The sequence below is a fragment of the Thamnophis elegans genome, chromosome 5 (assembly GCF_009769535.1).
Source record: "Thamnophis elegans isolate rThaEle1 chromosome 5, rThaEle1.pri, whole genome shotgun sequence".
Lineage (NCBI taxonomy): Eukaryota > Metazoa > Chordata > Lepidosauria > Squamata > Colubridae > Thamnophis > Thamnophis elegans.
This window is the reverse complement of record NC_045545.1, coordinates 27882650-27907602: the sequence shown is the minus strand read 5'-3', so window position 1 is coordinate 27907602 and position 24953 is coordinate 27882650. Positions and strand designations below refer to the sequence as shown.

Genomic DNA, 24953 nt, shown 5'->3' with positions numbered 1-24953 from the left:
CTGATACTTGGCTTTCATGACAACTTTTGCTGCATTGACATATTTTGAAGACTTTCTGGGAATACATAGCTATTGGGGGCAGGCAAGACTTGGCAGGATTACAAATGCAAGAAGTGTTAAAAACGGTGTCATTCATGTATTTAGCAGTCTAACACTATCTGCTGAACTTTCATGGTTTTTTTTTTTTTAATAGTCCACATTTTCATCAATCAAGATGTTCAAGAAAAAAAAGACAAAAATGAGATAAAACAAGTAGACGATATAGAACAAAGGTCACAAACCAGTGGTCCTTGAGAAAATTTTGGTGGTCCGTAGAAAAATTATTTGCATTTTTATATTGCACTAAATACTATTTATCTTTTTAAAAAATTCATGTTAGTAGTCTGTGGAATTTAAAATTATGAATTTAGTGGTCCTTGAGGTCCGAAAGGTTGGCAACTGATATAGAATGTTCATAAACCCAACTATTGTGATTTGAATTCCTTATTGATATATGAATTTCTTCATAGAACCATTTAGTATTGTCAATTTAAAAAAAAAGATTTTGGAAATACGTTGCATGAAGAATATTTCACTATTTGGGACTGTGGCATCATTTTTCCATAGTTTTTTTTCCCCTCTTGTTGTTTGTTTATAAAGAAAACATTTTATCAAACAGACCTATTTTATTCCCCTTAAGGCCGTCACATCATGCTTTTTCTCAAGCTCTTTTAGTACAACATACTTTTTCATTTTTTAAAAACTACGATGATGCCTGAATGCTGTATCTTTGCAAAATGTATTCATTAAAGAAGATTCACTTGAAATCACTTGTTCATGAAGTGACGATAATAGGAAAAGAGAATAGTGAAGCCATTTATAGAGCATGCAAAAGTTTGTTACATACATATCGCTGCATATTGAAACAAAGGTAAGGTAAATCATGATTTCTACTATATTCTGCTTGAAACTGGTTGTACACATGTATTCAGAGACATCCTGGACAAGCTTCCGAAGCAGTTATCCAAGTCTATAAAAAAGATGCAGTTTCTTTAATGATTCAATAATTTTTTGTGTGGATTGCAGTATTTTTTAGAATGCATTTTAAAGGATTTGCATAGTCCTAACCTCCATGTTCACACTTTTTAGCAGCAGCAGGCAAGTCTTTCACACTGACCTGACTGCAGTTTAAAATTTATTTTTGTCCATGCAGTTCCGGGCCACAAAAATGGCTTTGAGACTTATCTCTAAAATATTCCTTAGTTGTACTTTAAAAATGAAATGTGCGATGGAACTTGTAGTTGCATCTGGTTAGTTTCTGTTTCTGCTTTTTCATAATTGTACCATTCTCACCAGATAGTATTAAGCAGGGCCGTCATATGAAATCTTTTAGTCTAAGGGACACAGGTCCAAGTATATGGCAGTATTTATTTACTTGAACTTGAAGAAGAGATATATTTACTATCACTTCCAATTAAATGTACGTTGCTTTGCATCAATATTGTCATGGGAATGATGCCATCCCCTTCCTTCTTTGAAGGTGATACTCTTATTCTGCCACTTTCAAAAGTGCTGATTGTAACAGAATGCTAGCTTTCTGCAGCGATGGATACTTTGAGAATTGCTTTCTGTTTTTGGCTAATATATTCAACTCTGCCAAGTCCAACAAGTGGGTGAGATACCAGGTGGGGGGGAAGGAACTAACCCCCCCCCAAAAAAAACAACCCTCTGGAGACAATATATTTGAATGTATTAATTGTATTTAGCAATCATTTAGAAAAGAACACATCATTTTATATCTGTTATTCATAGTATATATAATAAGATATCTGTTTTAATTTATTTGTTTCTGGAGCTGGGCTATGATTCACCTTGAACAAAATTACAAGTACAGAATTGAGAATGGCTATATTAAGACGTTTGTAAAATGGGGGAAAGTCAAATGAACAAAAAAAATAAAAATATATGCTGGCAGTTAGATTAGATTATGTTCCATTATAACAACAATGCATTAAATATAATGCCATATGTAAAAAGAAAAAGAGAAGATAGTCTAGCCTAGAGTCTCCTTTCCTCTCTTCTTCAGTTATGAGAAAACTGAATGCTCCAGCTTCAAACTTGTGCCTTTGGGTCTCAGATGGCTGAGAAAGGACTGTAGGCTGTAACTGCAGAACATTCCTTTTGTGAGCCCTGGAAACAGCGCAAGCTAGCACAAGAGGAGTTTGGGGGGGGGGGGATCGCATGTAAATGAAGAATAGCTGTAGGCTCCCGGGGAAAATTGTATGCAGTTTATATCTCAACTTATGAATGTGTTCCAATGGAACTGGGATGCAAAGTATTGCTGGATTCAGCAGAAAACTATTTCACTCAAAATACAGTCGGGTTGCAACATGGTCTTAACCAGATAAAGAAAAAAAGAGTTCACTCTGTAGCCCAAATGTTCAGAAAGGCACACAGGTAGAGATTTCACCACCCCCTTCATTCCTGTGTAAATATCTAGATGACAATACAAACTACAACTTAAACTGCAACCTAAGATTTAGAATGTGTTCTTTATCACTAGTATGCCACATTTTGTATTTGTATTTGTATTTATTAGTTTTGTATGCCGCCCACTCTCGGAAGACTCCGGGCAGCTTACAATAAAAAGGGAGGGGGGATATATAAAAAAGAAAATAAATAAATAAACAGTTAAAAATTTCAACAACATCCACAACTTAGAATGGGGCTGGACAATTCAACAGCCCCAGGCCTGCTGGAACAGCCAGGTCTTTGTCGCTTTACCGAAGGCTGGAAGGGTAGTAAGGGTCCGGATCGCAACGGGGAGATCGTTCCAGAGGGCCGGAGCAGCTACAGAGAAGGCCCTTCCCCGGGGGGTCGCCAGTCGACACTGACCGGCCGATGGAATCCGGAGGAGGCCTAGTCTGTGCGATCTAATCGGTCTGTGGGAGGTAATTGGCAGGAGGCGGTCTCTCAGGTAGCTAGGTCCGATGCCATGTAGAGCTTTAAAAGTAACGACTAGCACTTTGAAGCGTGTTCGGAGACCAATAGGAAGCCAGTGCAGCTCACGGAGGATAGGTGTTACGTGGGTGTACCTAGGTGCACCCACAATTGCTTGCACGGCTGCATTCTGGACTAACTGAAGTCTTTGAACATTCTTCAAGGGCAGCCCCATGTAGAGCGTGTTACAGTAATTTTAGTTTGAATCAATGTTTTATTACTATGAAAATTACAATATTTTAAATGAGCATTTTTGCCTAGGACTCTTTTCAAGTCCAAGATTCATAAATGCAGGCTTATAGCAGGTACTGTCAAAGGATGTTAGTTTTCTATCTTCCTTTTCCCTCTGTACATTATGAATGGTCGATCAGGATACATATTTAATAGTGTCTTCTATTTTTGTGGATCCTTTTGTCCAGTGGTGGGTTTCAAATTTTTTTAGAACCTCTTCTGTAGGTGTGGCCTGCTTTGTGGGAGTGGCTTGCTGGCCATGTGACCAGGTGGGGGTGGCTTGGCAATCATGTGACTGGGTGGGCATGGCCAACTTGTAAAATGTGAAACTCACTTAATAACGCTCTTGCTTAGCAACCAAAATGTTGGCTCAGAAACTCTGGCATTTGAAGCACACAAGTCTTAAAGATATCAAGTTACAAGATCCTTGCACCTCTAACCCTTTAGAAAAAAAAACCCCAGGGGTGTTCCAACTTGACGGCTTTAAGTCTTGTGGACTTCAACTCCCAAAATTCCTCCTCCAGTCATGTTGGCTCAGGAACTCTGGCATTGAAGTGTGCAAGTCTTAAAGCTGTCAAGGTACAAGACCCTTACACCCCTAACCCTTTAGAAAAAAAAACCCAAGGGTGTTCAAACTTGACAGCTTTAAGACTTTAAGGTTTAGATAGGACTCTTAGAGGCGGGCAGGGTGATTGATGAGCCAGCCAATCAGTGAGTGGTGGGTGGCACAAGCATGGAGCGGATGGGCGGGGGGAGGGAGCTGAACCGGTTCTAAACAGCACGTAGATTTGTGGAACCTCTTCTATAGAAGAGGTTAAAACTGGCAGGAACCCACCCCTGCTTTTGTCTCATTCGGAGGAAGACGACATATGTAGCTTTTCATCAAACAGAAGAATGGATCCACAAAGCCACAGTACTAGCACTTTTTCTCCCTTCCAATTTAATGGAAATTCTGGTTAGTTTACCATGCATCAAATCCATGTAAACTTTCCAATGGAGAAACCAATACAGATATTTAAAACTTGCATTGAATAGACTGTAATTTAAATTAAGGATACTAGTCTGGGGATTTGTAATGCTAATATCTAATATGAACAGGAAACAATCCATTTATATGTGTGTTTTTAGAATAGTGAAGGAATTATATTACTGTAGGGAAATTTTATGCCTGGTATTAAAATATAGGATGCAAAACTTTGGAAGTCTCTAAAAGACTGAATCTATCTTTCCACTTAATCTTCTTGCTGTACTTCAGTTCTCAAGTAACTTTTATTTCACAGGCTTACTTTAATGGGTACAATCTATTTTTTTTTCATGAAAAAGCAGGAAATAAGCTGCCTTCCCTGGGAAAAAAAGATTTACAAAATGTAATCATTGTTGAGATATTCCCTTTGAACTGGCTTGTCTGCAGGGGTGTCTGGCTTCCAATCTTCCCATTTCTTTAGAACACCCTTACTAGTTCTTCGAGTAGATCAGGTACACTGGTGGTTCGCTGCTTTGATGTCTTGAATGAATGAAAGAAAAGCATAATAAAAGAGAGCTGTTGATCAAGCATAAAATACTCTTTAAGCCGACAGAATGGCAGAGTTAACACATCCCTAAGCTGCTTTTATTTTTTCTCTCTTTTTCCCCCTTCACATTTTCCTGTGCTTTGTGTACAGTGGGGGTTTGTACTTTTTTAAAACCCTCTGATCTATGTACTATGCTCCCCTCTTATAATAACATGAGAATGGGATTGTTTCTTTCTCTTGTTTGCTTCACTACTTTCCCTTTTCTTTGTATACTTCCTTCCTCTCCATTAGCAAAGTCTAAATTTGTGTCTGGCTTTGAATGTGTGTGACCTTGAAAGTTGAGGATGTTAATTTGAAACAAATGGGATAATAAATAAAACTTTTAATTACTGTATTCAGGAAGATGACTTTTTTCCTTCAAAGACATTACAAAAATAAGAACATTAAAATCTCTTTCTTTTAAAAATAAAATATACCATCAAATTTTTCCCCTTGGAAGCAGAAGCAGGTGAAACTTATTTTTTAAATAGATCTCATTTAGATCGTGTATTCTTATCCTTAATGTATGAATCATACTCAAAGTGGCAATCTGTCTTGCTTGCTTGGATTACATTTAAAGGTTTCTCGCTGATTATTTTGTGTTATATTACTCTCATGCTACTTGTGGCTACATTACTGTTAAATCACCCTCTGAACTAAGTCTTCTGTTTTCAGGAATAAGGAATTCATTCTTTTGAATTATATTTTGTACGTGGCAAACTTTTTGGATTAGTTCTAGTTCTGCTTAAGCCTAGAACCCACAGAAATAATTGTTATAGAAGAAGTTTTACAAAAGGGTTTCAATATGCCTAAGAGAAAGAAAATCAAAATATTTTTTTTAAATTCTGCAGTTCAACCTAAACTAGCTATAACTGAAAACTGTTTCTTAATTCACAGAAGAATACAGTTCAATACTAATTTATTAAAAGTACTATGAGCTAAAATAATTCTCTTTATTTTTGTTTGCTTGCTTGCTTGCTTTAGTATAACATTGAATAAATGTTTATATGTTGATGCCATTCCTTTCTATATTCATACTTGTCCCATTATTACTTATGTTTCTTTCCCTCTTTTTTTCTGGATTGAAAACAAAATATCCTATTGATAGGCACCTAGGAAAGGAAGAAGCTGTATGCTTCCATCTCAAATAGTCAGCATTGGCATATTTTGCTTTACATAGAGAAGAAGGGGCAAAAATATTGACTCTGCTGCTACCGAATCAAATATACCTACAAAGCTCACAACTAGGATGTGAAGAAGATAAAGTTGCTTTTTTTCACAGTTGCCCTGTAGCAAATTGTACTTAAGACAATGCTTTCCTTGAGTCTGAAAATAATATGTAGCCATCAGAGGTGATAGATAATGATAGCTTGATTCTCCATCATTATTTTCCCCTTGAAAAATATCCAGATTGATGACCATCACCGTATGCAACTGCCACACATTTCATTTAAATCGGTAAAATAAATCAGTAAAGTAAATATTGTATTATACTGTAATATACAATGTAATATACAGCTTATTTTCCCCCTCCTCATAATTCAAAACAACACTATAGTTTTTCATCATGCAGAACCAGCTCTAGTTTTTCTGTATTATAATTGCTCAGTTTTGTGTCCTTTTCAAGTCCACAGGGTATTTTTAAATAGAATTATTAAAAGTATGAACAATGTTACAAGTTTTCAAACCTCTATGTAACTTGCCTTTTATCAATTTTTTTCTAACATTTTTATACCCCGTTTTTCATAATTTCAAATTTTTCATTAATCATTTTATTATTTATTACTATTTTACCTGGTTTGATAAAATCCTTCCTTTATAATTTATTTTGATAGTTTTTCTGCATCTTAACAGAAAATGATGTATTACTAGGACAGACATTGTTACCTATAATGTCACCATGATGTCCCAATGGCAGTATTGGGACTAAACCTAGTAATACCATTGGAATTTTGTTTTAATTGTTCTACTGTTTCAATCTTTGTTAGCTATTCAGCATCTCATTTAACTCCATTATGCATCCAAGATTCAGATTATGTAGAAGAAAATAAAGTGTACAATACAAAACCCGATATAGTATACATAATAAAAATGTATTCTGGGTTAGTAGGCTTTGCTGTCAACAACACACAAAGGCTACAGGCTACAAATACAACTTTGCTATAGCAAGAATTATCTTGGGATCTTTATCTGCCAAAAAAAAAAACCCAAAACCCTGCATAGAATTCTGTCTGACTGATAATGTTTTAAGAAGTGGTGTCAGCAGCTCATTACAAATATTTCAATAAAAATTACAATAAAGCAGAACCCGATCCTGTGATTAAAAGATATTCAGCATGTACAAGTGGACAGTTCAAAGATCTATCTGTGTGTGGATATAACCTGCATGTCTGGAGTTGCTTGTGATTTTTCTCTCGTCTTTAAACAGCCTTTTATTGGAGTTCTACAGTCTTTCTGTTAATCTTTTCACTCACAAAAGTCAAAATATTCAAATAAAAATTTAAGGGGGGGGGGTTAAAAGACAAGATTGAAACTCTGAAATGCGAACTTTTACAAGAGAGGCTTGCAACATTTACACATGCTAATGAATTACTTACTTATTATAAATAAATTATTTGATAAATCAGCTATTTCATTTGTTTTCATATCATTTTAATGAAAATATATTATTCTTATTTTTTAGACATATTTTATCTTTTCTTCTTACAAGAACTTAAAGCAAAATAAAACAATACAATCAACTTAAACCATGCATGTTCCATTCTGCAATAGGATGGAGTTGTCTGCTCCCTAGTGATAGTTTGGTGGGGAAGGTATTGCTTGTGTTTTCACCCTTCTTCATGATTGATTGATTGATTAATTGATTTTATATGCACCCATATACTCTTGGTGAATCTTTTTTATTTATTTTTAATTGTTACTTTAATCCTATTAAGTAAGCTGAATCAAGGTCTTCTGTACCTGAGATGGCCAATTAATAAATTAAAAATATATAATATCAAGGGAAAATGTATGGGGGAAAAACCTGGGTCACAAATATGTGACCACCTAGCTGGTTTCCATTCTTAGCAACCTTTCCTGATGTGTTGCATCTGAGCTCCTTTTGGCTCACTTTTGGAACCCAGTATCCATTCAAGTTTAAGATCTACATTCCAAAAAGTCACAAATTAAAATGTCACCTCAGACATGGATTAACCCAATGGCCTTTGGCTAACTAGCATGTCTCAAGGTTTGCTTCCTACAGCAATACGGGGATAATAGAGATAAATATAAAAATGATGTTACTTCAGCAGCATAGTCTTCATAAAGTTTTTGAATCATTTGCGCTAGAAAAAATGTACAATAAGCTTATTTCTTTGTTTATTTTATAATATTACTAACCCATCCAAAAGAGTTCTGACAGCATGAAGCATCAGGTCAAAGGGGAAAAAGCATAATAATAAATGGTTAGATTCAGAATTAGTATTAAATCAAAATCAGTTCTTGAAGGCTCATTTGAAATAGGATATATTTAATGTTTGGAATTACAGCAAGGTGGTAGAATATATGTACTTTGGGGAGGAGGACATTCCAGAAAATGGGGACTCTTACAGAGAAGCCCTGGTATCCATATTTGGGGACACTCACAAATAGGTCTGGGTTGTAGGGAGCCCTCTCTAAATGATCAGTTCAGAGAGCAAATTCATTTCTGAACAAGACATTGTCTGAAAGTTTACTAGAATCTATGCAGTAATTTTAATATAGGTGTAATTCTACATGGATGGAGTCAATACATGGATACAATAAATGTATCCATTTCAACCTATCTTACATCACACTGCCTACATCAGTACTCCAATATTGCAGCACAATGGACACAATGGAGAAATGTATAAATCTTTGTGACTGTGAGCTATAGTTAACATCTATTTTTCAGTCTAATCCGCTTTTCAGCATGATTTGATGGAGGAAAATATGGAGAGAGTAAAAAAAACCAGTATACCACTAAGATATTTTGAAGAAAGAATGCAATATAAATATAATAAACTCTCAGAGGTCTCTTTATAACTATTTAAAAAATAATAATAAAATACATGTATTAATGTCCCTAAATAACTCATTTTGCTTTGAGAAGGAAGTCAATGTGTCACACCCAGTTCTGGATTTCATATTAACTTCCACAATATTTATTTTTGCTCTTAAACATTTTAAATGATTGTGTTTGGAAAAATAACCCCCCAAAAATTCCTCTTTCCCCACAGTTTTTTTTCCTAACAACACCTTTTTAAAATGTACTAAAAAATTTTGGGGGGGGGGGCAGAGTTTTATTGGATGTTTAACCAAATAGCAAAAGGTGGTGATAGTAAATATGATTTTAATTATCTTTTGAAATATTTTCTATGCTGATAGCACAGCCAAAACTTGCAAGAAAAATAGGTATTTTCTTAATACATTTTAATAGGTGATCTTAAACTTTATTTGTATTTCTTTACTTTATAGAAGTTTCCTTTCCCATCAGCATTAGATATAAGCTGACATTCTCCAAGTAATGGCACTGCCATTTCAGGCTTTCTGCATAGGATTCAGTCCAAAAGATATTGTTTATGGTTCATAAAATCTTACAACTGTGACCATTTTAGGATACTGGCAGTACTGTATAGGGTCTCAACTTTCATTGTGCTGTAAATTAAGGGGGGGTATGCTAATACTCCTTAGAGGACATTAAAACAGAGCTCAGCAATGGTTAAATGGAATTTTATAAGTGCATTCAGTGAAGAACTGTTTTGCATTACATGAGTTGAATACCTTAGAGATGACACACATCTGCAGGCACTTTATTAAATCCTTAGTCAGCACTTTTGAACATGATGAGATTACTTCTTCATTTGACTGGAGAAAGAAAAGCTAAGATCTTGTACTGGGCTGCAGAATTCTTTTTGATGTTTCACCTTGAACATTTGGGAAAGGGCAGTGAAATCCATTTTATGGACTTCACAGAATTGCAAGAGCTCTGGGTACAGGCAGACAAAATGTCTGCGTGCCAGCTCAGGCAGCATCCTGGGAGTATCCGATACAAAAGGGTTTCTAAGAGCAGGTATAAATCTGGGCAGTTCCTGATAGCTTATAAAAACAGATTAAAAGTAATATAGTGGCATTTTTTTTTTAAAAAAAGAACTTTGATTGCAGCTGTATAACGTACCCAAACAGTGGGAAATTTCATGGAATATAAATGTAGATCTCTTGGCACACCACAAGCACCCACCGTTAAACTTTGCTTCTCTAACAATGAAAGTTTATCAAAAAGGATTGTTCGCTTTTGAAACAGGCATGTAAACTTTTGGTCCAAAAGGAAAGTGAGTGGGGGGAAAATCCCCAAAAGAATAAGAGAACACTACAGAAATACTACTTTGATTAATTATTAATTAATTTGTTGCTATTAGCTTGAGAGAGGTTGTTAAAGATACGTAGGTTGAACCTAATAAAAGCATGTGAGCATGTATGACATTGTGACATTTCCAGAAGCCTGTGTGTAATTGGGTTGTCATAATTGGGTTGTGACCAAGCAGTCCTGCCATCTGGTTTGATCCACAAAGAGTTAACGTTGTTCCCCCTGTTGTCTCAGGTGTGATTGGTGCCTGCAAGGTGTCACGTTGACACCTTCAGTGCTGGGCGACTCTGTGCCTATATTGACATGTTGCTTGCCAAGAACACAATAGCACTCTGTCTGCAAATCTCCGCTAAAAATCATCTTTCAAAAAAAAAAGAAAGAGAGAGAGAGAAAGTTTGAAAGCCTTAAGGCTTCGACAAAGGCACAAAGAGCTGCAGTGCGCCGGCTCAAAACTCCCAAGTCAGCAACTTCTATTGATTAAAAACTAACCTTTAAAGTAACTCTCGGAGTGTGTGGTTAGCATTTAAATTTAAACATGTCACGAGTTGATTTGTGTTACTGAATACCAACTCTGAAGGAGCTATATTCACATCAGGGCTTTCTCCTCCTCCTCCTCTTCCTCCTCCTCCTCCCCCAATTCCCTGAAGCAGCTAAGTATTTCATGAAGTGTCAGTGGGGCAAACGAGAGAGAGAAAGGTGTTTATAGGGAGACCGTTCAATTGGCATGAGCCTTCTAAGTTTTCTTTCCCATGTAAATAGTCAACTCCTCCCCTAAACCCTCTCCCCCCCCTCCCCGCCAAAGGAAAGTGTGGGGAGTGCAACACAATAATTAGCCCTTTGTCTAACTTTCCCAAGTGCCAGAGAGGCCGATTAATTAAATATACAACAGCATTGGGTTTTGGAGTGGGGGTCTTGCTTTCTGGGTAGGTCATAAATTAGGCTGAATAAATACTTCAATGTGTTTGCAGTGGGCCTGCTACGTCAGAGCCCCTGGAAGGTTGGTGGGAGGAGAGCCTTGTGTTTCTTGCTAATGATAGTCACGTCTGGGTCTGTCTGGTTGCTCCTAGCAACCAGACATGATGTAACACCAGGATGAACTTGAACTTGGGGACTTGAAAAGGGAACAATAGACCAGAGCAATCAATAAAGCCTATTTCAGTGAAGGATTACAGAGCTGCTCTGGGGTAACCTTGTCTGCAAGGCACACACTGAATAGTAAGATGGGCAAAGAAAGTTTTACCCTCTTTTTTTTTAAGGAGGGCAGAAGCACTGCAGAACTCTTTTTAAAAAAAGTTATGCAGTGAGTAGCAGAGGAGAAAAATGTGGCATGGAAAAGGGCACCTCCTGCTGTCCAAAATGTGGATTGTGTATCACTAAAAAAAAGAGGGGCTATGTATACAGGCTGCCTTCAGCAATAGTGTAAATTAAGTTTAAGTCTTTTACCGCATGTTCCTAAGTGATCCCAGGCATATTGATGTCCAGATTCAGAATCAAATCACTATACTACTAAGTACTCAGACCAAATTTAAGTAGCCCTATCAATTATTTAAAGCTTCTAAAGTAAACATTATATCAGATCCATAATCAAGCCGGATGGCAGGGTTTAGACTCTTGATAGGAAAGTTTGAACTATAGTTTGCCTAACAATTAGAAAGTTGTCCAACTTTTTGCATCTTGATTCTAAACTGGGGCATTGATAGAAATGCCTGTTCTGCTGCAATAAGGCAGTTCTTGCAGGTGGTACAGACACATACTATGGAAACATTTATGTATTGAAACAAACCTTGGGTTTGTTTAGGAAGGACCCTTATGTGAAGATGAAGGTAATTTAAATTAAAATATATTTTTGTACCAAAGTACTTAAGTGTAACATTCTACTGATGGCAACAGCTTAAACCATAATTCATACAGATCATATTTATGAAACTTGGCATTTATTTACTCCTCTTTACTGATTGAATTAATTTTCTCAAAATATGTTCACACTAATCTGGCGGGTAACATCTGCGTCAAAATAATGAATTCAGATTCCTTAGTCACCCAAGGAAATTTTTGTGTAAAAAGTTCCAAAACAAATAGATTTCTATTTAATCTCAGCCAATTTCAATCTGATTTACAAGGAATGCTGTGAAACAATAGCAGATGCAAACATATTAACTTTGTAAATGTCCAGAGAACTAGATAGTAAAGTAAAAAAGGACACTAAAGTATACATATTGACAGAAGCTTCTCTTTCACAGTTAAATATTTTAAATAAAACAATACTTGTTTAACATACCCTCATGACTTTCTGCCAACGCTTAAATCAACCTTTAAGACAGCCATCTTTTCCCATTTTTTGTCATGTACAATTTAAATATAAGCACTTGGTTACTTGGTGGATTCAGTAACAATTTAAAATCAGCTTTCATCTCTAGAAAGTATTATCTCCTTCATAGGAAGCATGAGTATTACATTATTAATAATACATCAGTATAAATTATTGTTGTTCTTAAAATGAAGTGGTACAAGTATAGTGTGTTTTGTGTTTGCGATGTGTCATCATTGTTCAGAAATTCAAGAAATGTAAAATGGGCATTAGGTGAAAAAAAGCTGTGTTAAAGAACAGGGAGGTCTATGTACAGTTGATTATCTTAGACTATAATTCAGTTCAGTCTTACCCACTGGAGTAGAATCTTATAAAATCCTATGTCAGCTATTTGGGGCTTAATGTGGTGAAAAAGACAATTGAAAACTGTAATCATCCAGACCTCTGTTCCAGTAATAAGGCTTCCCCCTTTTCTCCTCCATTTACAATTCCAAATCTGCTTTAAAGAAAAAAGGAATCTGTTTCAGGGTTGGATGCCAGCCTAGTACCATAGACCCATTTGGATGCCATAAGTGAATTCAATGAAATATATGGAAAATGATTTTTCAGAATGCCATTTCCATATAGAGATGCTATCATTGTGTAGACTTGCAACATTAGACTGCTAACCTGACACCAGTGTCAACTTTTAAATACGCATGTTATTTAATAGTTTACATGTTACATTGCTATTCTCCACAAGTGAGCTGTTTCTCAGTCTTGGTCAGAAAGAAAAGAATATTTCTAGGAATGTTCCACTTCTAGAATGCTCTCTGAAGAAAATGTCCTTTGGTTTTTAAACATTTTTCCTGTCAATCAGTGTCGTTCTAAAGGACCAAGACTTCAAAGAAGTTCGAAATCAGCTTTGAATTTGTCTGATGTCAGCTGATGTTTGAAACTGATTCAATTTATTTTTGATTATATGCCAGTTTATTTGAAATCAGAGTAAAACTGTTCCTTCCACCCCCTTTTTGAATCCATGAAGTTCTGCAGAAGTTAACAGTGGTTTATTTTCCCCTTTGGTAAAAAAAAATGTTTTTTCATCATGCCTTTTAGCTCCTGGATTCAAGACAAAATCACATCCTGTTCCTATTTGAAACCATATTTACACTGTTTACAAATTTTACCGTGCCCTTCTTCACTTTGTTTACTGCAACAGCAGGCAGTTATGATTATTGCTATTGGGAAAAGCATTTATTTGCACATTTGCTGGCATGTTACCCTTGTCACTATTGTAGCCAACAAGAGACTTTCAAAAGCAACAGAGTTCTAGCTATTGGTAAGCCACCATTCATCACTTATTTTTTTTCCTATTCTGAAAGATATACTTTAATTAATGTAAATGTGACCAGAACAGCTAGTTCCAAAGTGATGGAAGTCTCAAAATTACAAAATCTCTCTCAAAACTTTCCATGGCCTTATTTTGAAATTTATAATCTCATAATTCATGATGAGATCATTAGATTCTCATTCATGAATTAACATTATCAACATCAGTGCATATCTGAAATAAACCTGTATGTCTTGTAATGAAGCTATTGAGACTACAGCCTATTCTGAACATGTTGGGAATTGTATTTTCTATTATGGCATAATTATTTTTGTTTACTGCAATGGAAAATTGATTTTATCGGACCTTCTTTATTTTTTATCATAAATTTAGTATAGATCAACAACAATTGTTTCTTAATTTAGGACTTGTCTTTCATGTTTTAATTTGAAGCTGAGTTTAAGATGTTTTACACAACTCTGCACCTTTTGCTTCATAGACTTTCAATGCAAAAGGTATAGGTGTAAGCCAGATCACTAAAATAGAAACCTTTATTGTAAAAGAGTTCCTTTTTTCTACAACATTTCATTTATTTATTTTATATTCATTTATTAAATTTGTATGCCACTATCTCCCTACAAGGTGACTGGATGGCTATAGATTAGAATAGCCATTAGCCAAGGCAGAATGGCTGTGCCTTAACATGCTTTTAAATGGATATTAGTCTTGAACTGTTTTAGCAATCAAAGTTTATTATAATTATAGAAAAATAAATGCAATGCCATAGTTAAATCATATTTTTGGTCAAAATGTATCCTAAATAAATGTGAACTTTGATAACACTTACAAGAGCATATAGCAAGAAGCAGTATTCTACTGGTTTGGACCAGTTCGCCCGAACCGGTAGCAGAAATCATGCATGACCCCACCCACAGCTCTATGGCATCCCATTTAGGCTCTTTTTTTAAACCAAAAGTGCATGTGTGCGCTCACATTTGTGAACCGGTATGGAAGGGAAGTCAATACCACCCCTGCATATAGCTGTGTTTAGACTCTGATGAAAAATGTCAAGGAAGTATATATAGTAAGAATTATTAAGTCAATTATGTCAAGCTACAATTGCCAACTTTGTGATGATATTAACAAATTTCTAACAATAGAAAACCACTGCAAAAACTAAGTGTTCTTCTGCTGCTCCCTTGTCCTCTCCCCTTAAGGCCCTTTATCTCTTCTTTTAGCCTTTTTTAATGAGTTGTGGATGTGCATTATTTTAGTACCCATTGTGCTGTCGTACTACATAAGTTCATATTGATATGTCCATTCAATATTGTTCATTTCCCAATTTTCAAGGAATTACACAGATAAATAAGAGACTAAGGGTGCACAGTTTTAATCCGACTTGATCTGTCTCATATTCTAGTACCAAAACAGTGAAATTAATGATTCCCGGTTTTCTTTTTACAGAGTTTCCATCCATCTCAATGAATTTATATTAGAATTCTCTCGCAGATCACTAATTCTGCTTTTCCTTTGTCTTCTTTGCAGTCCTGGTACCTGGGATAAAACTCACAGCTTCCCACCATCCAGCAGACAGACCATCTCTTCCCCGTCCCAACTCTGTAACATGGAAGCAGCCACAAAACAGTGTTGTTACTTCACGTCCATGGAAGGGGAGCAGACAGAGATTGACAACAAACAACTGCTCTTACTCAGAGACGGCAAACATTATGATTGAGCATCAAAGGCCGTAATATTGTGGGGGGAGGAGGGAGTTTGAGGGTTGGGGTTTTGGTTTGGTTTGAGTTTTTTTTTTAAAAAAAGAACACCTTCGTGACCGACGTAATTTCTCATATGGTGCTGGAAATGTTTGAGCTTCATATTTTTGAAGTGTTGCAAGTGGTAGTGTAAGAATTAGGGACATTGGGTAGCAGAGCGAGCCTGCTGGCTATTTACTGACTTGCTATTGTAACCCTTTCCATACAGCACCTAACTGTTTTTTTTACTGATTAATTTCCCATACGAGTGTGAGACTTACTGACAGATCCGAAGAGCTACACATAAATAACTTTATAGTAGCTGAGTTCTTCAGTATGGAGCTTACAAGACAGTCGTGGGGCATGTTTTTTTTCTGTAACATATCAGGATTTTTTTAAAATTTCGCAATCAGCAATTCAATATATGACATGAATCATAAGATGGTTATTGACAGGTTGGTTTTCCACACAAGTGGCAAAGAAATATAAATCATCAACCTACTACAGGTCAAACAAAAAAGAAAAAAAATTAAATGCTGCACTTAACATGAAACATTTTTGACAATTTTCAACAATGACATGAAATTCATATGGAAATGGGGAAGTTGGTCTGTTTTGATAGAAACTGATAGGAATCAATCAAAACAATCGAATTTTGAATTGAGAAAAGTGCAATTTCATTCGATAGCTAAATATCTTTGTAAGATAGAGATTGTTGAAAATTCTATTTTTGTTTTCCAAGTCCTTCCACCCCAGGACTCTAAATTATTGGGGTAAAAAAACAGCCTTGCAAGAAAAAAAAGGGGAGGAGCTATTTTTGATTTTTATGTTTTTTATTGTTAAACTTGTATCCCTTTAAAACTGAAGGAAATTTAAAACGTTCACACACAAAATTTAATGGTGCTTTTACCACAATATGTTATCTTCATTAAATGCTAATTATTTTCTGTTATCAAAGCACATAATTAAAATTAAATCATAATATCTGTTCATTATATAAGCTAAAAGTCAATTATAATAGAGTATGACAATTCTGACAAATCATACATGTTTCCGGCAATATAGGGTATATCACTTCTTAAAATATTTTGACCACAATTTAATGCGGAGCAAGGCATGTTTAAAAAGTAGCTTTAAGCATTTTTTGTAACCTGCATTGGATTGAGGTCCTTAATATAATAAGAGAGATAGCTGTCCAGAAAGTAAAATGCCTCTTGTGTCCCCGAACTGGCTGTTTCTTTTCTTTTCTTTCTGGACTGCAAAGGCATCAGTAGAGAAGCAAAATGTGGATTTATATTTTATGCCAGTTCAAAGTAAGGGCACTTGCTTAAAAAAAAAGTTTGGACCCCAAATGTCCTGTATCTTATGTAAAAAAAAAATGAAAAAAAAAACGGCAAAAAACAGCAAAAAAAATGCAAGTGATTTTTTTTTCCCTATCAGACAGCGGAGCACCCCTTTGCTTTCCATGCAACTTTAAGAAGGTTTCCTATATTATACATATATATACATTCTGGTTGGCAAATCTAGCTAATCAGAGAAAGTCTCTGCATGTTCTAGTGTTAGTAACTAATTTTTATATAGTTAATGTAGGGTAAAGTAGAGTGCATTAAGACACAATATTGTAATCCCTAATCCAGGCACTTGCCTTTAAACTATGTTTGTTCGGCCCTTCAGAAGGGTTTCTACTACTGTCCTATACAATCAAGTAAACTGAATTTCTTGGGAAGACACTTTGCTCCTCATCTTTTCCCTAAAATTATTTTTTTTTGTTTTGTTTTGTTTTCTTGATTTGCACGAAACAAAATAATAATAATAATAATTCCATATCAATGTGCCTTGCCCTGGATAGCGATTATTTGTGGAATTGTTGCACATGTTCCTCTATTGAAAGGGTTATTTTTCGCCACCTAGTCAAGCATTTGGAGACACTTTTTTGTAAATGTGATTTTTATGTCCACCATTGTCAGTTTCAGCATCTTAGAATACAGTAGAATGTTAGTTGTTTCACAGATAGGGGTAGTGTTTTCTTGTCCTGTACGGTCAGTGGCAGTGCTATTCTGAAATCTGTAGATGCTAGAGTATATCAGTATTTTTGATGTGGCTGCATTTTACATTTTTTTTTTGAGTCTTCCTTTTGTTCGTTTTTATTTTTATTTTATTTTTTCCCAGATATATGAAAATATGCAATACCTGCTTATATCATGTAGAAGAAAAGCTTAGCAATTCTTAATTTTTCTTTTAAGTCTTTTTTTTTAATTTGACCAAAGTTAGTGCTGCACTTGAAGCAGCGTGTTTTAGGTGTTTGTCTTTGTACTTTTTTTGTGTGTGATTTTTGAATGCACACGCAGGAAGGGCTCTTCTTAGAGAAGCAGTCAAACTGTGAAGCACTAAGCTGGACCCTGCTTCAAGCAGTTTTCGTTTTTCAATTCTTCCTTTCACAAGCAAGCCTTAAAAAAAAAAACACCTCCCATTTTCTTCAAATCCCACACCCATTTTTATTAGCAGATTGCAATCAAACCACATTCAATAAAAAGTATAAAATGCCCATTTTTATATGCACGTTTTTAAACTTCCAAGTTCTGAAAATTGTTTACTGGTTATTCTCTATTTAAAGAAAAAAATGTTTTGGATTTTCATATATGTCAAATAAGTGGTTGAATAGTCATTTGCTCTGTTGTATTGTGTGATTGTTAGTATTATGGTATCACATCCACTAGCCAGCATCCTTTGCCTTCCCTATAGCACTTAGCAGGGCATTACCTTATTAAGACATATGTGCACTAAAAATAAAAAAATTAGCAGCTTTCAGTGCTTCACAGTGAAGGGGGAAAAAAGCCTAGACAAACATTTTGTCAGAACCTTGCTCTAAGCCAAGGTATTACCAGTAAATTGGTTGTATATACAACAAAATTGCACCCTTTTTTAAAAAAAAGAAACAAAGCAAACTAAGCAATAGTTTGGGCAGTTAGTTGTTTTTAGTAAGCATGTGATAGTCATCGCCAGAAAGAGAGAGAATCAAAGCTGCCCACTCAGAAGCTATGTAATGTGTATGTTGTATAGTTTTATTGATTACACTGATTTATTCTACCCTATTTTATAATGCAGGACTTTTGTAATGTTGTTTAAATAAGGAAAATTTCTGTCAAATTAGCTTAGTGAAATTCTGATTGTTCGTTATAAAGGCAGCATTCATAGAATTGCTTTTTTTTTCCTTTGGGAACTGGATTTAAGTTAAAAACTTTCCTGTTTCCTTTTTTGTATGTATTTAAATACAGGTTTTTTTTCCTTCTCTCAATAGTATAGCATATTCCTATGCTTGAGAAGTATAGGCTACTGAAAAACCATTGTAAATGGACATTACAGATATGCTGTATTTTTGAAGAGGTTTTATCATATTAAGGTGGTAAAGTTAGGGAATTCTGATTGGAATCACACAAAACAAATTGTTTTTAAAGGCTTTAAACATTAGGCATGTGATCAAGGGTGTTTACCAACAGAAGCTGTAAAGCATTAAAGACACTAAATTGACATTTGTTTCATCTTATTGTCATGCAATAACAGCAGTTTGAATCTGTTCAGGTGTGGAGAACAGACTTTTCTTCCTCAAAGCAGAGTGGAGAATATAGATCTGAAAGGAGAATAATTGCATGGGGTGTGCAATTGTCCTTAATAGAAAAATAATCCTGGATCACACACTGCAGAATCAGATTAACATACCCATCACCCAATTCAAAACTGCTTTTTATTCTTTGCACAAACAGCTTTTCTGCCCAATGTCATTCTTTCAAGATGACCAGATGCCCAACACCAACCCTTTTTCCTCCTTATCCCAAATAGAAACAGCAGTTCTTTCCTTGAATTGACTTGACTAACAGAAGTTTTATTCTCTTGATCCCTTTTCCAAAATAGGGCTTAGCTTATTGTCATCCTGCACACTCCCAAGATATTGCATTATGTATTCATTAAAAACCCAATGCAATCTTTCCCAACCTGATGTTCTCCAAGAATGTAGGACTATGGTTCCTGTTATCCCAGGATAGCATAGTCAGTGACCATGTTTGCTCATGAAGATAAGATGTAGAGACAAATGTGGCTGGAAAATCTTGATTTGAGAAGGGCACCAGCCATGGGGGTACCTTTTCTATAAGAGGGTTTCCAGCCTTCTCTTTCAGGTTGACAAGTAAAGGAATAGAACTGTTTTTTCATCTTCACAGAATTCAGTCAGCCCAGAGGAATATGCAAAAATCCCTCTACCTACTTTTCTTTTAATGTCTTCTCTTCGTTCCATATAGTTTTCAGTTTTGTAGTGACAGTATTAAATTTACTGTGCACACACACACACATGAGAGAAAAGGCAGAAAAAAACCACCATCCAAACACATGGCATAAAACTGATCTCTTTTTTCCCTTGTGATTAAAAAAAAAAACAAATGTCAATATTATTCCTTGCATTGTGTCTCTGGAAATATCTTTTTATGGTTTTACTTTGGTAGAAGGCCTCCTTAGAACAAACATTGCAAACCACAATGGGGATGAAAATGTAAGGAGAGCTTCAATGGCACCTAAAATAAATTCATCTTTCATACAATCTGTTGAGGGAGAATCTCATGAAATAAACTCTGCCTACCAGGCAAGGTTTCCATTAAATTCAAGCTTACGAAGCCAATTTTGTCTTGAGGTCGATGCATGTATTACTGTTGGACAGTAAAACCCGGCTATTCCATCATCAAGTCCAAGGCTGTGCAATAGTCTAATTAATATTGAGTACCATTTCCCTTTTATTTTTTCCAATAAAAAAACAGTGGGATGAAAATTGCTTTGATATATAGCAGGTAACATTGAAGCTATTCCATAGCACTTAACTGTAGTGAATACTGTGTCACCAATTCTGAAATCAATTTAATGTTTAATGCAAATCCATTACATGGTGCTATTACAGGCTGGCAAAATGATTTACAAAAATGTGACAACTTGGGCTCAATTCACTCTGCTTTCCAACAATGTAAATGCATAGCAGTGTTTATCTGCATGAGAACTATGCACTAATATAAATCTGAAAAAAAAAAAGAAATATATCAACTTTGGTATCTACTTTCCGTTAACTTCAATCCTTGCCTTTTTGGTCATTATTATAAATGCCAGCTTTAGGACAGAAAGAAATATAAGAAAACCAGCATAATACCTGATATATTAAAAATGTAGTGCCTGTGAAATCTGTATTATATTGCTCTTCTGAAGTAAGATTTTTCTACACCAGTAGCCTTCGCTGTCTGTCAGAACCTTCTGATATAGGTGATGTAAAATAACCAAACAATATTAATGCATGCTATTCCATAATGCTTAGTGAGCTGTATGAATATTACTCAAAGTTATGTTAGTCTTTTTTCCCTCTGATTTGGTTCTTGTCAGATAGGTTTAAAGATATTTCACTGAGAACACAATTCTGTTTTTCCTTGATTTTGAGTGTTTTCAGTATTTTGGAAATACACATTTAACTTAAAATTCAATTCAGTATTATTTGTGGGGGGCATTCTTCACTTTCAAGGGCAGGTATGGGGTTTGAAATCCATGCCTGGTGGTATCTTTTCTTTGCTTAAGCAGCCTAAGAACTCTAAATGCTTATCTCAGAAGAAAAAAAAATCAAACATAAGTCTTCAGTCGAAGCGACAATTCTCAAACTTGGAACTGACATTGAAAGTGTTTTCCTAATGGACAGTGTTTAAACCAGGTACCCATGCTTGACCCTGTTTCACACCAGACCTCCTTATTTAACAGAAATGTATAAGAACTGTAAAACCAAACCTCATATGGCTATTTACTTTCTGTGCACTGCTGTGCTCTCTCTCTCTCTCTCTCTCTCTCTCTCTCTCTCTCCCTCCCTCCCTCCCTCCCTCCCTCCCTCCCTCCCCTCCCCTCCCCTCCCCTCCCCTCTCTCTCTTTGTCAAAATTCTGTATAAACTTTGGACCCAATTCATGAGTGGTCACCAGGAATTAACATAGGATTTTGGTATTCAGGTTGGGGCTCCTTTTTATCTCCCAGTCCAAATGGTATAGCTAGCATGACATTAATTGACAAGGAAGCCTCTTTGGCCCAGACGGAAACTATAACACGTTGAGGAAACAAGGGACAGATCTGCCCAGTTTTTCTAGTGTAGCTCTAAAAAGGTCCATTCTCGATTGTTTGCCTTTTGTTGGTTCATGAGAGTTTCATATCTGGCTTTGCTAGTGTTGCAGCTCTTTTGTGAACACACAAGATCATTTCATGGGACATCTAGCCAGAGTGATTTGGGTATATTTTCAAGACACCAGACATATCCTCTGACATCCACCCATCCCAAGTTAGCTACCCCTGAACTAAATTGTTGGTGTCCTCAACCTTGATTCACCCATGATTTCGATAAATTCTGTTTTTTCCCCAGAGTCCAGATCTAAGGAATGGGAGAAACATAGGCAGGAGATCTGGCAATAGGGTGGGAATGGCCATTCAAGTTGAGGAAAGATTCTATGTTCATGTGATCTTGGAGAGAACAAATATGGAACAGAGTAATGAAGCTAAGAAGGCAATCCTTCACATTCTGCTGGGAAAAGGTTTAGCGGGTGTTTTTCCCCCCCAAGGCTTGCAAAACATGGTAGTGGGATTATTCTGCAAATAAGAATATCTATGATATAATACCTGCCCTTGGCTTATTTGTACAGTTAGCCATTCACCAATCCACTTACTCAGGTCTAACAATCAAACATTTGATTTTTCCGTCTTACGTAACAATGCATTCTCATGTAAAGATTTGCTGCAAATTCACTTAATCCTTGTTTTAATATCCCTGTGTTTCCACTTTTTTATGAATCGGGTCCCTTGTGCCTCTAGTATCCTTGTATTGATCCTCATAGTTACCATTTTAGGTTTACTGTGTTCTGTGAAAATTTGAAATTGGTTGAGAATCACTGTGGGCATCCATTCTTTTCAACTAAATCTGCAGATTTTTTTTTGAGCTGGTGTGAATTAGTTTAACTCTTGTATTCAACCATTAGTGCTACCACCCTCTCACATTACAATACAATTACTGGAAGCAAGTACTGCATTTCCTATGCAACAAAAAAGGAAAATAAAAAATTGCTAATGCTAACAGGCTTTGTTGTTCTTTAGTTTATGACATGCATGCAAGCATCTTTGTTATATATGCAGAATTATGACCATCTGAGATTTTAATACTCTAGGCAAAATGTAGTTTAGGATATTGTAATGAGATAAAGCAATTAGAGTATTGTTAGATCATTGTCACTTCAGAGATATATCATAGTCTTTTTATCTGATTCTGGTTGTAGCAAAATGGCAGATCCAAGGATTTTACAGCAAAAATATCAGGAATGTGGTAGCACCTTTTGTGATACAGAGTGGGTAGAGACTGGTAGAAATTGTACATCAGTCTAACCATTCAGTATATCCAATGCAGCTCTCAAAAGCATATGCCTTTTAATTAAATGTGTCAGTCACAAAAAGTGCAATCAGATTCCTGATTTTTCCCCCATAGACTAACATGGCTCTTCTCCTACAACATCTGCCCTACAGTGTTAAGAACTCTTCACTACCAAAACAGAATGCAGCTAAGAATGTCTCAACTGCAAAAACACACATTCACCTCCCAAATGTTGTTAGGTGCAATTAATTCAAGTTCAGAGAATCGGATGTACTGTTATCTCAAGATACAATCTACAATACTGAGGCAAATTCTTGGATTCTGAAAAGTTAGCTGAATACAGGTAGATTTATATATATATCCTTCTATCCAACTGTAGTATAGAACATTCTAGTGGACACCAGAAATGTTAGGCAAGCCCTGGAAGCATTAGGTGCCTGAGCTGTAAAAAATGAAAAACAATCCAAATTCACAAAAAAACCCCTACCAGAAATAAAGACCTGGTGCCTTGGCCACCTTAGATATTCTCTCCCATCGTATTTTATTGTGTGTTTGTATGCAAAGGAAGTAATGTGTGGAACAAAATGCAAGGTTAGAGTGTTACTAGGATCACTTGGAAATGTGGGAGTGAGGGTAGGTGCATGTTTCCGCATATGAACCAAAAAAAGAATAGAAACACAGACCCAAACCTGCAGATGCACAAAAACTTACATCATGAATGATATGTTTATATTTACCCAGAACAGATACACAAAACTGCAGCTTACAAGACCATGGATAATATCCCATGATAGGCTTTTACAGGCATCATGTTAGCACTCACATGGTAAACAGTGGTTCTCCTTTGTCAAATGATGCATTCTTGTTAGTCCTACGTGAAGATATGATTTTCTGGATTTTCAAAAAAACCCTTTATTTCCATTCCTGGTCTATAACCCTGCTTTCATTTGCCCGAATAATGAAAGGCATTGAACCTCTGTGCTGTCTTGGCCGGTTCTTTGGCAACCAATAGGAGCAGGCTTTCTTCCACTGAAGGAAAAGCTTCCCTTGATTTTTTTTCTTCAGTCTTTAGCTTAACTAGTGCATTTTCATTTGGAATCAGGGCTGTCAAAGTATTTGCAATCAATCTCCCCTCTCTTAATTACATACAAATTTGGTGTTTTGTTCATAACGCTTTCACTGGCCTGGCATTTGTATAGACCCTATTTACAAATGAACACTCGCATTTCTCTTTGCTACCAATAGAAGAGCTTCTCTAATGGAAGTTTACCATTTACTACTACTTTTTATCCTGAATCAGGAACTAGTTGCTATAATTCATGAATGCCAAGGGTAAGTGAGCTTAAAATATAAATCATCCTACTGTGTCTTTGAAATTATGTTTGTCCAAGGCAGCTTCCCAGAATTAAGATTTCTGAGCTCAGAAGGTCATTCTAACGTAGGGAGGCTTCAACTGTGGGAATAGACACTCTATGTCCTATTTGGAGGGATATGGTGAGAACTCTAATTCTGTCAAATATCAGAATAATAGAATCTAAAATGAAAGTAAACTTCAGAAATATGTACATGGTCCATCACTTGAGGTTTTTAGAAGAGATTGGACATCCATTTGTCTGAAATGGTAGAAGGACTCCTGCTTGAGCAGGGGGTTGGACTAGAAGATGAAGGTCCTTTTCAACTCTGTTAATCTATTTCTAAAACTAAGCCTGCTTCCATAAAAGCAGACTTCAATTCCCAGAATTCCTCAGCTACATACTGTGGAAAAGTATATAGCCATAGACTGAGTTAGAGGTATCTCTGTCAGCAATGCTGCATTAGTGATATTAGTGGCTCTCTGCCTTGGGCAGGATGCTTAGCTAGATTATGTCCAACATCAGTTCCATGCATGACTCTCCTTAACAAGGTCATCATAATCATTGAACTATTCTCTTCCAGATTTTAGCATCATTTGATTGTAATAGTCTCCCTTTCATATTAGAAATATGTTCTTCCAAAAAAGAAATCCCCACTCACTGCTAAATCCAGAAGAAAGCCATTGA

At 35.9% G+C, this 24953-nt stretch overlaps 1 protein-coding gene across 4 annotated transcripts in view; it reads left to right on the top strand.

Annotated features, from left to right (window-relative positions):
* Positions 1-21285, top strand: part of NFIA (nuclear factor I A) — a 322795-nt gene extending 301510 nt beyond the window's left edge. For all 4 annotated transcript variants that reach the window (XM_032218140.1, XM_032218139.1, XM_032218138.1 and 1 more), the window contains one exon: positions 15291-21285. In XM_032218140.1, the coding sequence (XP_032074031.1) occupies positions 15291-15308 (18 nt within the window). In that variant the 3' untranslated portion in view covers positions 15309-21285. The remainder of the gene's footprint in view (positions 1-15290) is intronic.
* The last annotated feature ends 3668 nt before the right edge of the window (positions 21286-24953 follow it).